The following is a 21458-nucleotide window of genomic DNA, read 5'->3' as shown; positions in this document are numbered from 1 at the left end:
ACCTGGTTGCTGTAACTGCTTGCTGCAACTGGTAGCTGGTAACGCATTATCAACGTAGCCCCGAAGTTATCCACATCTGCCAAATCCTCACGCAAAGCTGTGACCGGAGCCGACCACACCAGATAACCCCCCCCCCCCATTACATACCTGTCAGCAAAAAGGTATTGCCTACTGTCCATAGCCATAGAATATTGCCCAGTGTCCACAGTGCCTACTGCCCAGTATCCGGTCCAAGCTGTCCACTGCCGACTGCTTAGAGCAACCTTTGCTACAGAAAATAAACATAAAAAAATAAACAGGTGTGAGTCAGCACGGCCATCTACGAGCTAGAGACCACAGCTGAAAGATCATTCTACGATAACTTCTACATACTTAGTCTGCAGCACCAACCCTCCCTACAGCTAAATAGGCAGTGGCCCGAGCCGACGTCCTAAGACAGAGCCGACAGATGACTCATCCTTCTGATGCCAGTCCTACGACCACCAGAAGAAGACCAAACGGGCTAGCAGCTAAGAAATATAAGTAAGTAGACAAGACATAGGAACACTCTCTCATTCATTCATTAATTAGCAATCTATGATGAGAAATTAGTGTAATAACTTAAGGGAGGCAACACAACGAGATATAGATTTTTATTTACATGGAGACATGACAAACACATAGGACATCTGCCTTGAGCACAGCATCTTCATCTCGGTTCTCTAGACTTGGGCGGAAATCGTTCCCTTCTTCCCTAATGTCAACATTCTTCCTAGTCTAGTCTAGGGGTCGGCAACCTTTTGAGTCGGAAGAGCCAAAAATTACAATTTTAAAAAATGTGAAGTTTTTAAAAAGCCACAAAGTTTTTTCTTGCCAACTATAAATAGTTCTCACACAATGTTTTTTTTAAAAATGAAAAAAAACAAAACGAATTCATATATAAGTAGTGTATTGAGCAAACAAATTCAATTGGAGCGTTGGCTTTGTATGGTTTTAGAACGTTTGGATACATTTGGCACATATGGTAACTTGTTTTCTTAGTTTCAAACACGACTCTAATTTTCCCATTGTTAGTTGGCTTCTTACTTGACTTTTAATTCTATTCATACAAGAGAACGCTTTCTGGCACGACTATGTCGATCTAAAGATAGTCAGCACTTCAAATGGTAACTTATTCACCTCACTGTAGCATTCTGGGAGATTAGTCCATGCGCCGAACTCGCTGCATTCCTTTTAAAGCTGTCCACTTTTGTTGCGTTACATTTCTGGACCTCTAACACTTCCAACTTGCTTTTCAACTCTGTAAATATTTCCCCCCACAAAGCTTTACTTTTTAAATCGATCAATTACATTTCTCGAGATCCAGTATCAATTCTAAATGTATTAATGTGGATTTCGTTACTATTTGTGTTGAGATGGTGTACTAGGAATACTAGAATAGTTTTGTTGGTTTTGAACTGCTCAAATCTGTCTTTGATTTGTTTTAAATAACTGTGCTGAAGTAATTTGTGTCAAAAGTTGCACTGATTTTATCGAGATACTGCTTTAGACATTCAAAAAGAAGTAATTGACCGCACTGAATATCTTCTGCAAAAAGAATTAATTTTACTTCAAAACCAACCAATTCTTGTACCAAAACATATGATGGGTTTTCCTTTCCTTTCAGTTTTAGATTAAGCTCATTTAATTTCTCTGTTATATCAATCATAAAGTAAAATGTTTTTCAACTATTTGTCGTTCTCTAATTCGGTGTGATAAATGCCTTTATCATTTAGAAATGTATTGATTTCATTCAAGCACAAAGCAAAAAAGTTTCATCAACTTACCATTGGAAAGTCATAGCTTTTGACAAGATGCTATTAATAATCTTTATTACCAAATTCATGACCTCATTCAGTCGGAATCGTTTTGGGCACAAAGCGCTTCTTGGTGTATTATTCAGTGAAACGTAAGAATTTCTTGGTTTATTTTGCTCGAGGAATCGTTGTTGGTCCTTCAATTTTTCCTGTCATACTTCTGGCTCTATCAGTTGCTATTCATATGATTTTATTTAAATCGATCTTATTGTCTTCAAGGTATTTTTGCATAGCATTCACTCTATCGTCGCCTCTTGTTTGGCATGAGAGCGGTAGCAATCCTTCTTCTTCTAGCCAGCTTTTTGATGCTGAGCTGTGAGCTCTTTTGCAGACTGTGCCAAGGAAAAATAGTGCGCTGTTTTCTTCAGTTGTTTAGCACTGCCGTACAGGGTGTTGGTTATGTTGGGCTGTAGTGGTTGTAGGGTCTGCCTAATGTGGCTTAGGAAGAGCATTCAAAGAGGATATGGCTGTAGCAATCCTAGGGAAGACATATACCTGACAAAATGGGCAACTTGTGCGTGTCTTTATGTCGCAAGACTAATCTATTATAAGGTAGAAGAAAGTTGAATATCTTCCACCGGCAAATAATTTACATTTGAAGACATTTTAGCTATTCAATCTTGTACTGTTTTAGCGGATACTGGCAAATGTTAGATTTTTTTTTCAAGATTTCTGATTTGTTTTTAAATCACGAAACAGTTCTTCAGTTGCACGTATGACGCAGTCTTTGACATACTCACTATCTGTAAATGGGTTGCCTTTTTGTGCAATTTCTAGTGGTGCCGAAAAGCTTGCCAGAATAGCATTACTTGTAGATTGCTTCTAACTTTGAGAAGCTAATTCGCTTTACTTAAACAACAAACTATAAGTCACAGTCAAAGTGCGTGGTGAAGACGCCAATTCGTCTTGCGTCATAGCAAATTAAAACCTACATAGAAACATCCGACAACGGCGTCATTCAAGAGCTTCTGGCAGACTGACAATAGTGACGACGCGTGTAAAGGGGGATGGGTGTGGCGAAAAGCGAGTACAAGTGGCTGAGAAATCGAATCGGTGCCTAATCCTCATTAAACGATTCAGAACTATTTTTAAAAAGTTTCGATAAAATAAATAATATTTGCGTATAAAGAGCCGCAACTTCACATCCAAAGAGCCGCATGTGGCTCGCGAGCCGCAGATTGCCGACCCCGCGTCTAGTCACTAATAGTGCGCACCTTCTGCACTAGCTTGGATGGCGGTGTGCATGGCGGGGTTATAACATATTGTTATGACTTTGCCATGCGCACCGCCATCCAAGATAGTGCAGAAAGAAGGTGCGCACTATCTGTGACTAAACAAGTCGGATGTTGACATTAGGACTAACGATTTCCGCCCAAGTAAAGAGCCAATATGGAGATGCTGTACTCAAGGCAGATGCCCCTTTGTGTTTGTCATGTCTCCGTGTAAATAAACGTCTATGTCCTCGTTGAGTTGCCTCACTTCAGTTATTACAATTGGTGTCAGAAGTGGGATTATAGGCGACTCAACGAGAGGAGGTAGGATTCTAGCATAATGGCATCTTTCAAACAACTAGACCAGCTTTTAGTTAAGGAGCTAAGGCAGGAACTTCGTTACAGACGCCTGAAGCTTGGTGGTAGCAAGGAGGTGCTTACAGCTCGTCTCCGGCAAGCCCTAATCGATGAAGACGAAGATCCGGAGACCCACCTATTTGAAATTGAACCGGAGATTTATGAGCTTATTGGCAAGATAAATGAAGGTATTGATGCATTGTGTGAACAAATTAACAGTATGGGGAACAAGGTAGATAAAATGGTGTCTCAAGTGAAAGAAAGAGTAGACTCGTTGGTAAAGGAGCAGTTGCCTGTAGACTCGTTGGTAAAGAAGTTGCGTGGTCAAGACTGTGGTTGCACAAACAGTGGTGACGGAGACGCTGGGGATTTGAGCGCCGTCTGTGTCTGTGTTGTGAGCAAGTCTTGTGGTTGTGACATTCAAGACGAGAAATATGACAATGATTGCTGTGATGATCTAAACGAGATGTACCAAATCGAAGGGAAAGAGACAAATGAAGAAACTGAAGACTGTTATGTGCCTGAAGCGTTTGTTCCTGTTGTACCTGTTACCAGTACCTTAACTGAAGTCTGTTATGTGCCTGAAGCGTTTGTTCCTGTTGTACCTGTTATCAGTACCTTAACTGAAGTCTGTTATGTGCCTGAAGCGTTTGTTCCTGTTGTACCTGTTACCAGTACCTTAATGAGCTGGACAGATCAAGACAACGTTGGGTCTGCGTTCAAGCCTGTTGCTATGGACCTTAAAGACCTCTGCCTATCTGCCGGTGCTCACGAGGGAAATTCGAAGCTTGAAAACTGCGTCATGAATTTTACCATGAACTGTACGTGCGGCGCATCACACATAGAATTTAGATGCCAAGAAAACCACCAACAGGGCATATGTACTTCTACCATCATCATCGACATTGGCATAGATGAATGTCAATCAAACCACTTTAAATCTGAGCTGTCAAGAGGAAGACATTTTCTACTTGAACCTGAAGAGACCTATCTTCTGGACGTGAGACTGTTATCTGAGGATGACTGCGGTGCATTGGACTTTGTTTGCAACTTGGCTGCATGTGAACCTGCAGCTCCCATGAGAGGCGTCTGTCGGGAAGGTCTGCTGAGACAGCGTGTCCGATCAACGGATGTGCTGAAGAAAACAGTGATCGACACTATCTCTTTGTGTGTCAAACGGCCACGTCATCGTCGCAACAACAGCCTGGTCAACTGGATAAAGAGAAAGCGGCACTGGAGGAAAACAATGCGGATGGCCTCGTGGGGAACACGCTCCCTGCCGCCTGTGCCTCCCACTGATCGACCTCAACCTGAACTGTCAAACCTCAGCTGCAGTGTTACTTTTCGGGACGAAAAGTGCTAAGACGGGGGCAATGTTATGACTTTGCCATGCGCACCGCCGTCCAAGATAGTGCAGAAAGAAGGTGCGCACTATCTGTGACTAAACAAGTCGGATGTTGACATTAGGACTAACGATTTCCGCCCAAGTAAAGAGCCAATATGGAGATGCTGTACTCAAGGCAGATGCCCCTTTGTGTTTGTCATGTCTCCGTGTAAATAAACGTCTATGTCCTCGTTGAGTTGCCTCACTTCAGTTATTACAATATTATTTTACACATTAATACATCTATTTCATTTCTAGGTTATATTCTCTTTTTTTTTTCATCATTTATCTTTTGTAAACTTGTATTCATTAAATCATTTTAATTTTTAAATTTAATATACTGGTCTGTTCTTACTGTCAGTTGCGGTGTGCCTGTTAATATATCTTGTATATGTGGGCGGGATAAATAAATACTTAATTAATTAATAGCCCCTAGACCTTAACAAAAGAGGCAAAAATAACGTTTTAAACTTTTTGTCACAGGCCGTAACCAAATGGGCAGCTGTAGCTATCGAAAGGGACGCATGAATGCCAATATGACATGTATAAATTGTTAATGGTTTTATAATATTCTCTTAATTCTCTTTTAAAAGTGACCATCTGAGCATCGTTTAAAAAAAATTTTTTTACAGACTACATTGTAATACTAATTTAATCTAACACATTTCCGAAATAATGTAATAGCCTACATCCGTAGACAGTGCTACTAGTAGGCTTTATCCTTTTAGGACATAGTCACACTTAGCGATACATTTCTTATAAGTATGTATCTAGAGTTCACTGCATACGTGCGTGCTGTTATCAATACATTTTGATTTTGAGGACAGGTAGATGCCCATCATTTAATATGCCAGATTGTATAGAAATGGCCGGGCCGATTTAGACACCCAGTCCGTCCCTGTGGAGGATACTTTTTTTAAAAAAAAAGTAAAAGGTTGTCATTAAAATGAGAAAGGGACGAAAAGTGTGAAAGCGGGTGTGTATGTGTGTGTGGTGGTTACGGTCGAAAAGCAACTAAATATAGAATTGAACAGAAGTAGTCAGAAATTGTAGGCTACGTACGTAGGACTAACTTTTTTGCTGTCAGCGGTAAAGTTGGGGGGGGGGGGGGGCGGATAAGTAAAAAATGATACTAGAATTCAGAGGCCAAAAGCACATGAGAGTGTTTGTGGCCGGGGGGTGGGGGGGGGGGGTGGGATGTATAAAGGAGGTCTTTCCAAATTAAGTCAAATATCAATGTAGGAGTAATTACGAAGCGCAGATAAAAAAAAATAACAACAACAACTACAATATGGATGTTCCAGGCAGAGAGAGAGAGAGAGAGAGAGAGAGAGAGAGAGAGAGAGAGAGAAGGAAATAGCAAGCGGGCCGTTTAGTTTCATTCTAACACATACATTAATAATAATAGGTAGGCCTATGTTCGGGAGATCAATAAAATGTGACCCATTTATTGAAATTTCAAACGAAAAAAAAAGGAATGTTCCGGCAGTAAAAGCGCTACAACCTTTTGCGGTACGTGACGTTTTGGCCCCGCCGTTTTGGATACGGGACGTTTTGGCGCGAGCCGTTTTGGCGACGGGACGTTTTGGCGCGAGATTTCATTTGACGATAATTTAATAAGCACTTAGCTTTTATAACAATGTTTATTTCACTCTACCATAATATTGTATGTATAGTATGAATTCTAACACCGTTCAGCGAATTGTTTTTATTTTTCAATTTTAAAGGTTTTGCTTATTTCATGAATATAGGCCTATAATAAGTCAGATTCCTGAATGGTAATGACATGCTATATGCTATAATCGCACTGGATGACATTTTTGGATTTCTTTCCAAAAGATTTTGTTTTTTTATTTGACATTAGTGTAATATACGAACTAGCTAAGTGTCACACATTAATATAACAAAAACCATGTTAACATCTAAAGCTCTATTACGCTGAATGACGACAATAACTCCACACATAGTAAAGATCAAGACACGGAATGTGGTCAGTACAAACTATAACGTGAAAAAATATATTTTCAGGAATTGGGTATGGGTGATTTGGGTGACACATTGACGCAGGTAGAGTTAAACAAACGAGGACAAGACCAGCACCGAGCACTGGTCGTTGGGGTCAAGCGTCTGGCGATCATCTCCTTTGGAATGGTCATTACATGTGACACCTTTCCCGCCCCCTCTGTTCTGCTCATATTTCACTCCTTGTATATACTCTTTCCTCCACCCCCCCCCTCTCTCACGCGATTTTTGTTTTTAATTTTAAAGTAATATCTTTAAAAACTTTTTTGAAAATAAAAGTGTGCCTCTTAATAAACACACATACACAAGCCAAAATGTTTATTAAAGAAAATGATGTGAAAAACAAACACACATTTACATTTACTACGTGAAAAATATGTCTTAACACAAACACTCATGCAAAACATAAATATGAATAATTCTTTTATAAGAAATAATACAATAAACGTACATAATGTATTTCGCGCCAAAACGTCCCGTCGCCAAAACGGCTCGCGCCAAAACGACCTTCGCGCCAAAACGGCGGGGCAAAAACGGCGGCGCCAAAACGTCCTGCTTCGAACCTTGTGTTCGCGCTGTCATTATTATAGGCCTATACGTGTAAGAAAACAATAATGGCAATTGAACAGCAAAAAAAGCTTATCTTTTTTTTTAAAGGAACAATCTTGTAGATCTAGATTCTAGTAAATCTAGACTCTGTAGTCCGATATGATGGTTTCGGGGGGGGGGGGGGGGCGTTAATAAAAAGGCCTAAAATTTCTAAAACACCTGACGCACCTTTCTTCGTGACCTTAATCTAAGACAGTTCAAAGGTAAAGGAAAATGTGTATCTTCAGGTTTAAGGTATAGACATGTAGTGTAGGCTATCTAGATGTAGTTTTAGTTGTGTTATAGTCTAATAATCAAATTTACAATGTTTAAGTTAAATACATGAACAGCACACTTTTTTATTTGAGCGCCAAAGAAATTTAAAGCACCGCGTAATTCTAGATTTATAGACTACGACTAGACCTAGATAAGGATGATCTAGAATTCTCTCTCTTAGAGTCTAGAATCTAGATGTATAGGACCTACCAATGTATGTAGGCCTATACTAGGCTATACAGAACGTTACACTGACACAGACGTGTTAAAAGGAACAATAACATGTAGATCTAGCTAGACCATATACTAAATATTATGTTATAGTATAATCTAGAATCTAGACTAATCTATTATAAAGCTAAGATATGATCAAAAGCTATTAGAAATACTAAAATGGGGTAAACTAATACCATAATATATTATAGTAGTTATATAATATAGTTAACTTTCAGTTCGATTTCAATAAATAAATAAAAATTAATATGAATTTGTATTACAAAAATATTTTAAATATCAGCATCTAGAATCTAGATCTAGACCTAGAGTGTCAAGAAATGTCATTATTCTTATAGAACTACAACTATACGGAGAACTGCCTGATCTGGAAACCATTGCGCAGTTCATCTCAGACTCAGATATAGGAATACTGATCTGAACCCTCCGACATGTAAAATAAGAACGAAGAAGATTCAATTCATATGCAGCATAAATAATAAAGCTAAAGTAGATCTATTCTATATTAGTTTAGTTCCTATTTGACATTGTGCCTTAAAATAGATACGACTATGAACTTTAACCCCTTATTATATCGTTATGTTGTTATAAAAGTTGAATCTTCGCTTCCTGTGCTTCATTTGTCGACCAACGTATGAACAGAAGTACAGATCTTACGTTGGTCAAAATAACATCAAACCGAACATCATGGCCCCTAAAAAAATCTGTGTTATAGGATCAGGTAACTGGTAAGTCTCTTATTCAGCCTAGATTATCATACATCTAGATCTATAATAATATTCTACTACTTAGTTAGACTTAGTACTACTACTATAAAATAACTACTGTCTACTCTCTTAAGTAGTCTAAGCTAACACTAGTGACTAGACTGTCACTATGACTAGTCTAGTCACTAGCTAGTGCCTTTCCCTTACCTTACCCCACTGGCCACTTACTTAACTTAGTTACTAGACTAGTCTTAGTCTAGTCTAGAGACTAAGTAGACTAGAGTTGAGTCGGAGACTTGACTAGATGAGAGATCTATTTTTTTTCTAGACTATATCTAGGTTAATAACTTAATTATATAAAATATAAAATAATATAATCAATAATCCAGATCTAGACTCTATATCTATAGACTATAGAGTCTAGTCATAGTAGAACTATATTATTAATAATTATAATTTAGATCTAGACTATATATATAATATAATTAATATAATATATAATAATTATAATAATAGTTCACTAAGTTAAGACCCCTAGCTAGGGACTGAAAGCCCAAGTAGAGAGTAGATCTGTAATGATCTTGATCTATATCTAGATCTAGTAGTAGAAAAAGAAGTAGAGAATCTATATCTAGATTTAGATTTTTTTTTTTCTAGATAAAATTCTAGAGGCAGGTCTAAATAAAGTACATTTATAATTATTAATTATAATAGTCTGGAATCATTTTTTATTCATAGAATAAAATTAAAAGAATGTGACTTTGTGAATGTCACAATAATTAATGAATGCTTACTATTGTCTATACTAGATGTAGATCTAATACTTGTCTATATAGATTATTATATACTTACTAGATCTAGAATTCTAGAAAAATATGTATTAGTTACTAATTTAGTATGTATAACTTTTTTTTTTTTTTTTTTTTTTTTTTTTTTTTGCCAGTAGTAGATCTAGATCTACTAGATTCTAGAATAGATTGACTAGTACTAGATTTAACTAGATCTAGATCTATTACCTATAGTGGCTATAGATCTAGTCAATTCTAGTGTAACTATAGACTACTACATCTAGATTCTATATAGTCTAGATACATCTAGATCTGTCTTAGTCTTAGAATTAGTATCTTGTAATTAAAAGTGTAATATAAGGTGACTAGATTTTTGGGGAGTGAAAGCAGGACACATGATCATGGGATGTAAAACTTTGATGTTATTACATCACAATCTACACACAATGTAGGCCTACACACACAATAATTTAAATAATGAAAGCTTTCTGAAACATTTTCCAAGACAGATTGTCTTTCTGATCTTTCTGGGTCTTTCGCGATCCATCTGAAAGTATTAACCAGTTGAATAGGCTGCTTCTGTCTCTGAAATACCCGTTACACTGCACAATTTTCGTTAAAGTTTTAGATTGTCATCCAAATAGTGAGTCACATCAGTACTTCTTTGAGGAGAAACCTTTTCAAGTTTTCATGCTTCTTTCTGTGCATTTCTAAACCCATTTGTCAATGGCAGAAGATACTTCAAAAGCACTGACATTCTGTCCCTCAATAAACAGAACTACTGCATTGAATATTGCTGCAGTGTTTTGTACAAAAGGAAGCTGCATTTCGGCACACAAGTTTGCTTAGAAGCTTTCGATTATGGTGAGGCACTTCTCTTGTGAAAAAAAATTTGATTTTAAAACAGGGTATAATTTAAATAGTATCTCCACAGTATTCTTCAGAGGTACAAAGTCTGAGCAGTAAAGCACTTGGCTTCCGAACCTGGGGTCCCTGGTTTGAATCCTGTTTTTTTTTTTAATTTCGGGATCTTTGGGCCCCCCTGAGTTCACAAAACTCTAATGGGTACCTGACATTAGTTGAGATAAAATAAAGGTGGTTGTTCATTGTGCTGGCCACTTGACACCCTCGTTAACCGGAGGCCACAGAAACAGATAACCTTTACATCATCTGCCCTATAGACCACAAGGTCTGAAAGGGGAACTTTACTTTTTTTACTTTTAGCGCTAACCACCTGGCCTTTCCATATACCAAAATTCTGCTAAATTCTGTGTATCCACTTCCAGCAAAAGGTGGCACAAAAAATTGTATCATCAAGGGAAACAATTTTACTTTATTGTGGGCTCGAAGCATCCGTGAATGCTCTCAAAAGCTGGGCATCACTATCCTGCTTCTTTACTTTGTTAATTTTATATTCCCATTTAGTTCTTGTACAATTGTATTTTGGCTCATTCAAGTTGTTAGTCAAAATATTAACAAAGATTTTATAATAAATTGATTGACTTATGAAAGCTGGACATTGGTTGTCCCACCTGGACATTTTATGAAAGCATGACTGATTGTTCAAAGCGGGGCTGTCACACCTAAGTCAGGACTTCTTGTCACCTTATAAAATATAATAGTACCTATTGCTCCTATACTTTTGACTAATCTAGTCCTAGAATCTATATTAAATGTTGTAAAATGTTTTAATTTACATTTTTTCGGACGTTCCTTCTGAGTTATAGGTTATCTATGTCCTAGTGGCTTCTGAACCTCCTGCAGGACAACAGGGGATGGCAGCTGCCAGGGTATGAACCTGGGACCATTGAGATGACAGAATGAAAGTCCAGCATGCATACTGCACAACCATGCAGCCATCCACTTAAAATCTATTCTTACCATTTCATCATTCTTTCAGTCCACATGATTATTTTTTTTCCATAGCTGATTATCAGCTAGCTATTTACATAATTTTGTTTCAATTTTGGGATTTTAATAAGCTTTTGTATCTAATAGGCATTTTTAAGCATTCTCAGAGCGCTGTAGTCCAGTCTCATTTGTGGATCTTTTGGGGTATCAGGGAGAAGATTTTCATGCTGCCTTTAGATGCTCAGCAAACACTAGTCAGCTCGAGTCCCCCTGATAGGTAGCCAAGTAGTTTATGCTAGCCACACATCATGTTTTATAAATCAAACATTTTGTGTATCACTGAAGAAATCATTGTGTGTAAATGAGACTTTCTTAAACATAAGGCATTGTTTATCTCTTAAACTTTTTTGTGAACCTTATTACAAGAAAATGTTCACTCTTTCAATTCTAGGGGTACAGTTATTGCCAAAATTGTGGGCACCACTTCTTTGAATTTGCCCTCAGAGTTTGACCCAACAATCAACATGTGGGTATTTGAAGAAATAGTGGATGGAGAGAAGTTGTCACACATCATCAATACAAGACATGAAAATGTCAAGTATTTGAAAGGAATACAGTTACCAGAGAAAGTGGTAAGATCTTTTTTCTCTTGCAGCTCAAGTCTGGTGCACAGTGAATTATGTCTGTTGTGAGGTAGCGTTAACACATGATAACCTAAATAGATAAGTTTTTTTTTAGGTCCCTTGTTATCTTTAGCCAAGTTTTTGAAATACAAAACTTTTTTTTTTAGTACTTTGAATCTAACTCAGTTTTAAGTGTCTTTTAAAATACATTATAATCAGTTGATATAATAGTATAAAATGTATTTTTAATATTTGGTTACATTTTTAAAAGAGTAATTTTGTTTTTACAACTGAGAAGATAATTGAATTCTAGTTGTTAGATATAGGCATATCTGCCTTTATATAATTTAAGATAATTTTTTTTAACCAAATTGTTCAAATATGTGATACATTTGTTGTTGTTGTTTTTTTAGTTCTACTAACATCTATTGGGGTCTGGGGAATGAAACAAATCTTAAAGTGAATGCAGTGTATATTCATCTATCTTTGGGGCTACATCGGTTTAAATCTTTTTTTTTTTTTGTTGTTTTTCATTTATTTGTATGTTTAATTGACAACTAGCAAATATAAATGTACATGCACACTTAAGCAAATATAAATGTACATGCACACTTAAGAAAAAAAAACACCTTAATAATTCATGAAAACTGTTAAGAACTGGCTGTGGAAAATGAATTGATCTTTTGAAATAAATTGTTATTTGAATAATGTTGTTTGAATTATACTAATTTCACTCTACATTCTCTCAGGTGGCAGTAACAGATGTTATAGAGGCTTCTGCAGGTGCTGATATTTTAATATTTGTGTTACCTCATCAGTTTGTTAGAGGTGTTTGTGAGAAGTTGAAAGGACATGTTAAACCTGATTGTGTAGCTGTAACATTAATTAAAGTGAGTCTATAGTCTTTGCAGAAACATTATTTAGATAACCTAGTCTTTGCACAATCACACTATTTAGATAACCCAGTCTTTTCACAATCACACTATTTAGATAACCCTGTCTTTTCACAATCACACTATTTAGATAAACCAGTCTTTTCACAACCACACCCCTAGTCTTTTCACAATCACACTATTTAGATAACCTAGTCTTTTCACAATCACACTATTTAGATAATCTAGTATTTAGTAAAGCTGAATATTTAGAGAACCCAGTCTTTAGTAAATCACACTATTTACAGTGATGGGAATTTTCTGAAAATTTTTGGAATTCCGAAAATGTCTTCTGATCCTTTTTCCAAAAACTCAAGCATGTTTTGATTTTCAAACACATTAATTCTTTATAGTTGTTACAATACCAGTATATAAGCAATTATCTATTTTAGAATGCTCAGACTGCCTGGACCCAGATATATAGCATCTGCAAATAGCTTTCTCCTCTCATCTCAATGTACAAACAATTGTGCCTTGCATGCGTTTTGTGTGCAGTAAAGGTCATGCAGTGTAATTAATATGTAATACAACTTTTTTTAAAAGAAAAAATTTAATAGAATTAATTTTACATAATTAACTGAAATGGAATTCAGCAATTTCTTTTTTAAGTCACCACGATTGGCCAATTCAAAAACATCTGCATTGGGTGTGGCAAAATATGTAGGTCGCAGCTGGGCTGTGTAGCCACTTGAAATACTGCACTCCTCTAAATCTTCAAACTCTAAGCCTTGTATATATCTTTAGAAAACCTTTAGATAACCTAGTCTTTACAAGCTTTATTTAGATAACATAGTCTTTACACACGCTTTTTAGATAATCTAGTCTTTACACATTCTATTTAGATAATGTAGTCTTTACACATTCTATTTAGATAACCTTCAGTAAAAAAGTGTTGGTCATAATTGGATCTTTTAGATTGTATAGGTCTGTTTCTATCTTTCTATCCTCTTCCTTTATTTCAGGGCTTTGAAGTTGCGGAGGGAGGAGGCATACTACTGATATCTACTGTCATTAGCTCTATTCTAAATATCCGCACTGCTGTATTGATGGGTGCTAACATTGCAAATGAAGTGGCCTTAGAACACTACTGTGAAGCTACTATTGGTAAACATATTGTGTACACATTAATCTGTATTACTAGATCATTACTATACTTCCAGCAATAACGAAACATTTGTTTGTTTTCACAATGTTTTACAGCTTTGTTGCTTTCTTCAATCAGTTATGAGACTAGCTACTTTCAAGTTTTTTACTAGTTATGCATATCTGTTAAAGTGTGTGTGTTGTAAATAATCTGTATTATTAGATCATCCATAATTTGATGTTTGTTCTGAGAATGTTTATAATTTCTTATTAGTGAGAAACAAAAAAAAATTGATTTGATTTTAGGTTGTTCAGATTACCAGCTTGGTCAGAGTCTTAAGTCTGTCTTTGAGACGAGCTATTTTCGAATTGTAGTAGTTGAAGATGTCTTAACTGTAGAAGTATGTGGTGCATTGAAAGTAAGTATCTTAGTGAAATTGGTACTAAAAACTTTTTGTTCACTTCTAGAATGTAATAGTGTAGAATATCTATTGTTTCTTTACATTGTATAAAATGATTTGACTTTTTCCACACCAATAGAATGTTGTGGCCACAGCAGCTGGCTTCAGCGATGGATTAGGATATGGTGACAATACAAAGGCTGCTGTGATAAGATTAGGTCTGATGGAAATGATTCGCTTCTGTGAGCTGTTTTACCCTGGTATGTTACTTTCCTTTTTCAAATAAAGCTTGATACAAACAATTAGCTAGTAACATGATTACGTTTTTAACAGTTATATTGAAAACTTCAAATTCAAACTGAAGTTCAATGATTATGAAAAATTGGACATATTTCTTTCTTGATTAAACCAGTCATTTTTATGTGTTTTGTTACTGACATATAGGCTCAAAGCTACAAACATTTTTTGAAAGTTGTGGAATAGCTGACCTCATCACTACCTGCTATGGAGGCAGGAATCGAAAAGTAGCAGAGGCTTTTGCCAGGACTGGAAGAGTAAGAGACTGTTATTTACTAATGCTAGATCCTTCTTATCACGCTTTTAAGCTATTCATTCCTATTTGAATTGGTTTTGAAACCAACTGATGTTTTTAGGGATTTCAATCATACAGAAGGTGATCACAATTATTTTTATTTCTTTACAAAAACAACAGAAACAAATTTGTTGCCTTCAAAAGATTTGTTGCATTCCCATGTTCCATCCTCAGAAGGTAATGAATTCTTGCAGAGAGAAGGCTTTTCAAGATCCAATACTTTTCTGTTCTTGTTGTGCTGCAGCCTTCATTTTGTATCACTTTTGTTTATCAGAAACACATGTTCCATCTTTGTTTTTTTTTTTTTACTTATGTAGACACTTTATTTGCTTGCTGAATGAAAATACTTATACATACTAATGACAGAAGTTTTGTTGATTAGATGAATGAAAACATATACATATAATGACAGAAGTTTTGTTCATGACACATGTGTGCTAGCTTCAGCTAAATAACATTCTGCAATTTCCATTTAAAAAGCAATTTGAAAAGTCTTGAGATCTTTTAAAAGATTCAATTCTTTTCATTTAAATTTTTTATCAGCGTTAATATTTTTTTTTCATGTTTGGTCAAACATTTGGAGATGTGTTTAGTTGGGCTCATGTCATTTGTGATCTTTTTTAAGATGTCTTCAGTGCATTCTGGTGCTAGTGTAATTCTGAATACATCATCAAATGTATCTTAGTTATAGTACCACTTTCTATTTGTATTCTCTTGAGTGTTTCTATAATTTATGGATTACTTTTTTTATTGTTGACTTGTTCCAGGTCTTTTGTTTCCCCCCATTTAGCTTTACACTTGTGTACACAAGATTCTATTAGAGTCCTCTTCATTTTGTTCACAAATATTTATGGCTCTAATGTGTACATATTTGGATTATTTCAATGTTAGACATTTAGGATCAATTGAACAGAAAGTACTTTCCAAATTTCATCAACTGACATCAAACATTATTTTTTGTTTTTAGATAATTTTGTGTAGACTTCTCTTTGATCTCCTCATTGAAACAAACCTGTTTCTGTTAGTTATTTAATCTTGTATACATTCATACAAATCATAGAGAGGCTCTGTTGGATAAGCCAGGAATACTATTTTATTGTATCTTTGTATCATTCAGCCATTAGATGTACTAGAGAAAGAGATACTTAATGGTCAGTTACTTCAAGGTCCACCCACGGCTGCAGAAGTCAACCACATGTTGAAGGCTAAAAATATGGAAGATCAGTGAGTACTTTTTTTTTTAATTAAATTTTAACAAAATTAATAAATAATAAATAAATGTATTTATAAGTAAATAATTAAATGTAATAATTCTTTTGATCAATTTTGTCTTATGTGCCTTAGGGAGGTTAGGCCAAAAAAAGCTTTTGAAGCAGAGTCAGTGTAATTTGAAAGTTTTTTTTTTATTTAGAAACATGGCAAAATGCTTTCTTATCAAAATTATTAGAAAAAAGCATTTAGACATCATTGTTAAATCAAAATGTCTCTTTTTAATCTTGCTACTATAATAAAAATAAAAAGTTATCATTTGAAAATATTTGACATTGTAAATTATTACAGTATCTAATAAAGTATCTAATAAAGTAAATTTGATACATATATTTAAGAAGTCTTTTAAATTGAAAAAATGAAATGATTGTCTTACAAATTCCCAGAAATGTATTTAATCATAAATATTTGAATTATTAAAAAAAAAATGTAACAAGATTGTCTTGCTTAAATCCACAAATTTAAATTTTTAAAAATTGATTATATTGTCTTGCTTAATCCACAGATTTCCACTTTTTACGGCTGTTCATAAAATTTGTATAGGAGAACAGCAAGTGGGAGATCTTTTGGTATGTCTGAAAAATCATCCAGAACATAAGTAGTTGAATGTCATCCCAACAGTCTCTAGTTAGGAAGGAGTTGTGAGGAATCAAGTCATTCTATTGCTCAAGTCAAAAACATCATTATCAGTTGCATTGAAACCTTTGAAGAAGCTTTTCACATAAACATGTTTTGTTATTTCAGTCATTTTTTAGTTAGGTACAGGGTAGTTTTCCATTAAGACATTTATTTGTGTGAAACAATTGTTTTAAGGGGGTCTATACAAATGATATAAAGCAACAGATTTATAAGGGTTTTTTTTGGCCAGAAACTTGCGTGTCCACATCTTAACTTACAAGATAAACTTTTTTTTTTTGGTTTCATTTTTTTTTAAAAGTACTTCCCCTCCCCATCATGACTTACATAGTCTGTCATAATCAAATGGCATTTTTTTATTTTCATCCAGAGTGGCAGCCAATCCACCTTTTTTTATGTGGTGTCTTTAAGTTGATTACTGGCTGGGATTCCATCATAGGATGTGAAAAGCTAAAAGCTTAATACCTTTTGGTCTCATTAAGATCATTTTCTCTAGGATGTTGTCTCTGAATAGCTGTAACATATACTATTACTGTGTTACATGTCACTGAAACTCACAAAGCCATTGTTATTAATTGGTTCTGACAAAAGTTAAATCAATCATTTATGGTCTAATTTAGGATGCTGTTAACCTAATAGCTACTTTATCCATTTTTAAATCCAGCTACTTTATCCATTTGTAAAAAGTTGTGCCCTTTAAACTCCTAAGCAAAAAGTAGCTTAAAAAATATTATAATGAAAAAAACAACAACAAATAGAACAATAGGCTTTAAAAAATATACTTTTTAATTCCTTTCAAACAAAAAATAAAATATCTTTATAAACACTGTGGTATTGACACTTTCATTTTAAAAATGAGAAAGCTATACACATCCTATTTTTTTTTTTTTTTTTTTTAATGAACACAATTTATGTTCTTGCTCTGGATAAACATGAGATCATATGAAAGTTTAAAACTTGCTGGTAACTTCCTATTGCATTGTTCTGCGTTACTAGTCTACTGAAAATGCAGCATTCTATCGTTATTAGATTAATCATTTAATTTAATAATTACCTCAAGAGATTGATATTGGTGAGTATTGATATCTTCTCCTTCCCTACAGTGGGACTACTTCCCTCACCCTGGTTCACACTGATCTCTTCCTAAGTTTGTGGTCATCTTTTCTCTATCCCTTGTTTTTATAGCATAGCATACCATCCAGGGGCATTCAGTTTATTGTGCATTTGTCTTACTTTATGAAAACATGTGTGACAGCATTAGAAGCTGAACAAAAGCATTTTATCTGATAACACATGAATATGAAGTATGTTTTTATAACTAAGTAACTAACTAGAGAATTGATCATTTAAAAAAACTGATGCATTTTGTCTGATAACATTTGTACATATATTATTCTAAGTAACTAGAATAACTCAAGAATCAATCATGTCTTTTGAAAAGCATTAAAAGGAAATGAGCTTTCTCTTTTGTGTTTCATTCCACTTTTGGTTTCAGTTATGTTTACTTTTCTTTTATTGACTTTGCAACAATCAATCCAACAGCTTCTTGATCTAGTTTGAACAAGTTGCATTCAAATAATTGAAGATCATGTTTAAACATTTGGTGATATGGATTGACAGAAAATATTTTTATAAATATTTTAAGATGTAATGTTCATAAGGCTAATTGTTTTCATTTTAAAAAAAGGTTAAAATATTAAAATCTTAGATACCGCTGAGGAAATGATGTTTTAAAATTTCAATTCACTAGAACAGACTAGGGGATGTTTGGATCTTACCTGACGCTAAACATTAGCTCGTGGTATAGACCTTCTGTGAAAGTCAAGGGATCACTGTACCTGTTATTTCATTTAAATATTTTTGTTTTGCTATGTAACAAATCTTCAAACACCACCCCCCCCCCTTTCCTTGTAACAAATGTATACCCTCCTCATTCCCTGAGCTGTTAAGTAATATCTGAACATTCATCTATTTAAAAAAAAAAAAAAATCTTTAGATGGATTTTATAGTTCTACATATTTCATTATTTCTGTTATATCTTTGGTACAAGCCTTTCCATTTGAAAGCCTCCAGAAACTGCTTCATATTTCAGAAATGTTTCACCTGCCCAAGTTATTAAGTATTTTTCAATATAAAGCATAAAACACTTTTTTTGTCCAACTTTGACATTTTATAAAATTTGAATTTTATATTGTTTTTTTTTTATCTTCTAGTCATGAAGAGTTCTTTTGATATCAGTTTTTTTTTTTCTTGTTTGTTTGTTTGTTTTTTTAATTGTACTTTCCTTTACATGTTGAGTTAATGCAATTTTCAGAAATGATATCACTTAGAGTCCTTTAGCAGTGACACATTGCAGAAAAAAATCTTTGTATGTATTTGTAATTACTATTTAGATATTTCCAAGGTTATGTTTTTCAATTCAATTCTGTTTAGATCTTATATTATCCTATCCTTTAAAATAAGAGTGGACAGTTTCACTTAATGAGAAGATGATAAAAAAAAAAAGTTGATTTCCATTCTTAGGGATACAAATCATGATTTGTAATGGAAAAATAATTGTTTTGTTGATGTAGATCTTTAGCTGTATAATATCTTTATGTGTGTAGCTAGACCTTTGGTTATTTCAAGTTAGATTGTCTACATTAATTTTTTACTATCTTACATTACACTGACAATTAGATTTGGTTTTAATTAGTGATAAAGTGCCATCAAATAAAATAACATACTGGATTGAAATGGTCACAAAGGTCACAACTCTCTCACTGAATCAGATTTTATGCTAGATATGGATTACTTTCATAATACCAGTACCTCACAACTCTCTCACTGAACCAGAGTTAATACTTGCTTTGGATTACTTTCATAATACCAGTACCTCACAACTCTCTCACTGAACCAGAGTTTATACTTGCTTTGGATTAATTCATAATACCAGTAACTCACAACTCTCTCTGAACCAGAGTTTATACTTGCTTTGGATTACTTTCATAATACCAGTACCTCACAACTCTCTCACTGAACCAGAGTTTATACTTGCTTTGGATTAATTCATAATACCAGTAACTCACAACTCTCACTGAACCAGAGTTTATACTTGCTTTGGATTAATTCATAATACCAGTAACTCACAACTCTCACTGAACCAGAGTTTATACTTGCTACGGACTACTTTCATAATACCAGTAGCTCACAACTCTCACTGAACCAGAGTTTATACTTGCTATGGATTACTTTCATAATACCAGTAGCAGTGATTTTTGTTCTCATCTTATCTCTATTATCAAACTTTTAGCTTCTTGGATTTTTTTGATTTTTTAAAATTTTTTCTTCTTCAAATTTCCTGTCAACATTTTATTGCAGGAACTTTTTTTTTTTTAATGTTTATGTCCAAAGTCCTTTTGTATTAGCTCAAACAAATGACTGTCATATTTTATTGTTCAACGTTTCAAAGGACATTCCTGAAAAGATCAAAACATGTTACTGTAGTTAAAATCTGTACACTTTTAGATCCCCTGTAACTGTGTGCTCAATCAGGTCATATAAAAAGAAACACCCAATGTAGACAGAGAACACTAGATGAATGTACTGTAAACTCATTGCTGTTGCCTGGGTGTGAAGCTGATTGATTGTATTCTAGAGATAAGGTTATTGAGAATATTGAGATCAACAGGTCTAGTGTAGGAATGGAGGACAATAAATGTTACAAAAAAACAAATTACTTATTAAGAGTAAACATAGAGCTAAATTGAAATGCCCATTGGAAAATGTCTACTGTACAGTAATTTATTTAATGCACTATGTCAAGCAGCACAATTGTCTAAACACAGATATTTGTATAAACAGTGTCATTTTGAGCAGAGGTTCTCAACACTTTTATGTTGCCATCTCTCTGATGGTTGATATAGACCATCTTTAGCAGATCTTCTAATGACATGCCCACACTAGTAAAACCAGCTTGTAAGTGCTGCTACCTAGACATGTCTAAAACCAGTTGTCACCATTGTTACACAGACATGTTTATACTAACAAACTAGTTGTCACCATTGTTACACAGACATGTTTATACTAACAAACCAGTTGTCATCCCATCTGGTTACCATTATTACCTAGATAAGAAATGTTTTGATGCATTTATGAGATGATAATTGTACATTACACAAACATTATTATTCATCCTAATCTTATTCTCTGTTTAGTCTGCAATATTTTTGTGTACATAATAGATGGGGGCCCTTTACTAAGGCCCTTAATTTAAACTTTTTTTTTTTTGTGATCGTATCTGAAATACCTTTTTTTCTATATTTACATTATACAACAAATAAATGCAAGTATTGTTGTGATAATGGTGTTGTTGTTTTTTGGTTTGTTTCGTCAGTATTCGAAGAAAGGAGTTAATCATGTGATTCACACGTTGCTGAGATCAAGCTTGAGTTAGGATTCAAATCTTGAGTTAGGATTCAAATGTTCAGCTTGTTTCCATACTGCTACTTTTCATGTGCGTTCTCACCCCCGTCTCCCCTTTTTAAGCCTCTGTCCAAACTAGTGAGAATGGAGCTCTATTTGTGGACAAGAGTTGTATACGCTCTTAACAAATGCTTATAACTATGTTTGTCACTATGTTATTGTGTCATCTGGACAAACATTGAAACACTTCGTTCAGTTTGAACCC

At 34.6% G+C, this 21458-nt stretch overlaps 1 protein-coding gene across 1 annotated transcript; it reads left to right on the top strand.

Annotated features, from left to right (window-relative positions):
- Positions 1–7605: 7605 nt before the first annotated feature.
- On the top strand, positions 7606–19664 carry LOC106068861 (glycerol-3-phosphate dehydrogenase [NAD(+)], cytoplasmic-like). The gene is made up of 10 exons (XM_056003887.1): positions 7606–7652; positions 8502–8635; positions 11705–11885; positions 12626–12766; positions 13771–13912; positions 14198–14310; positions 14432–14552; positions 14737–14846; positions 16002–16108; positions 16659–19664. The coding sequence occupies exons 1-10, from the start codon at positions 7632–7634 to the stop codon at positions 16753–16755; spliced, it is 1167 nt and encodes a 388-aa protein (XP_055859862.1). The 5' UTR covers positions 7606–7631; the 3' UTR covers positions 16756–19664.
- Positions 19665–21458: the final 1794 nt, after the last annotated feature.

This window comes from Biomphalaria glabrata, chromosome 11 (genome assembly GCF_947242115.1).
Source record: "Biomphalaria glabrata chromosome 11, xgBioGlab47.1, whole genome shotgun sequence".
Classification (NCBI taxonomy): domain Eukaryota; kingdom Metazoa; phylum Mollusca; class Gastropoda; family Planorbidae; genus Biomphalaria; species Biomphalaria glabrata.
This window is presented reverse-complemented; position numbering and strand designations above follow the sequence as displayed.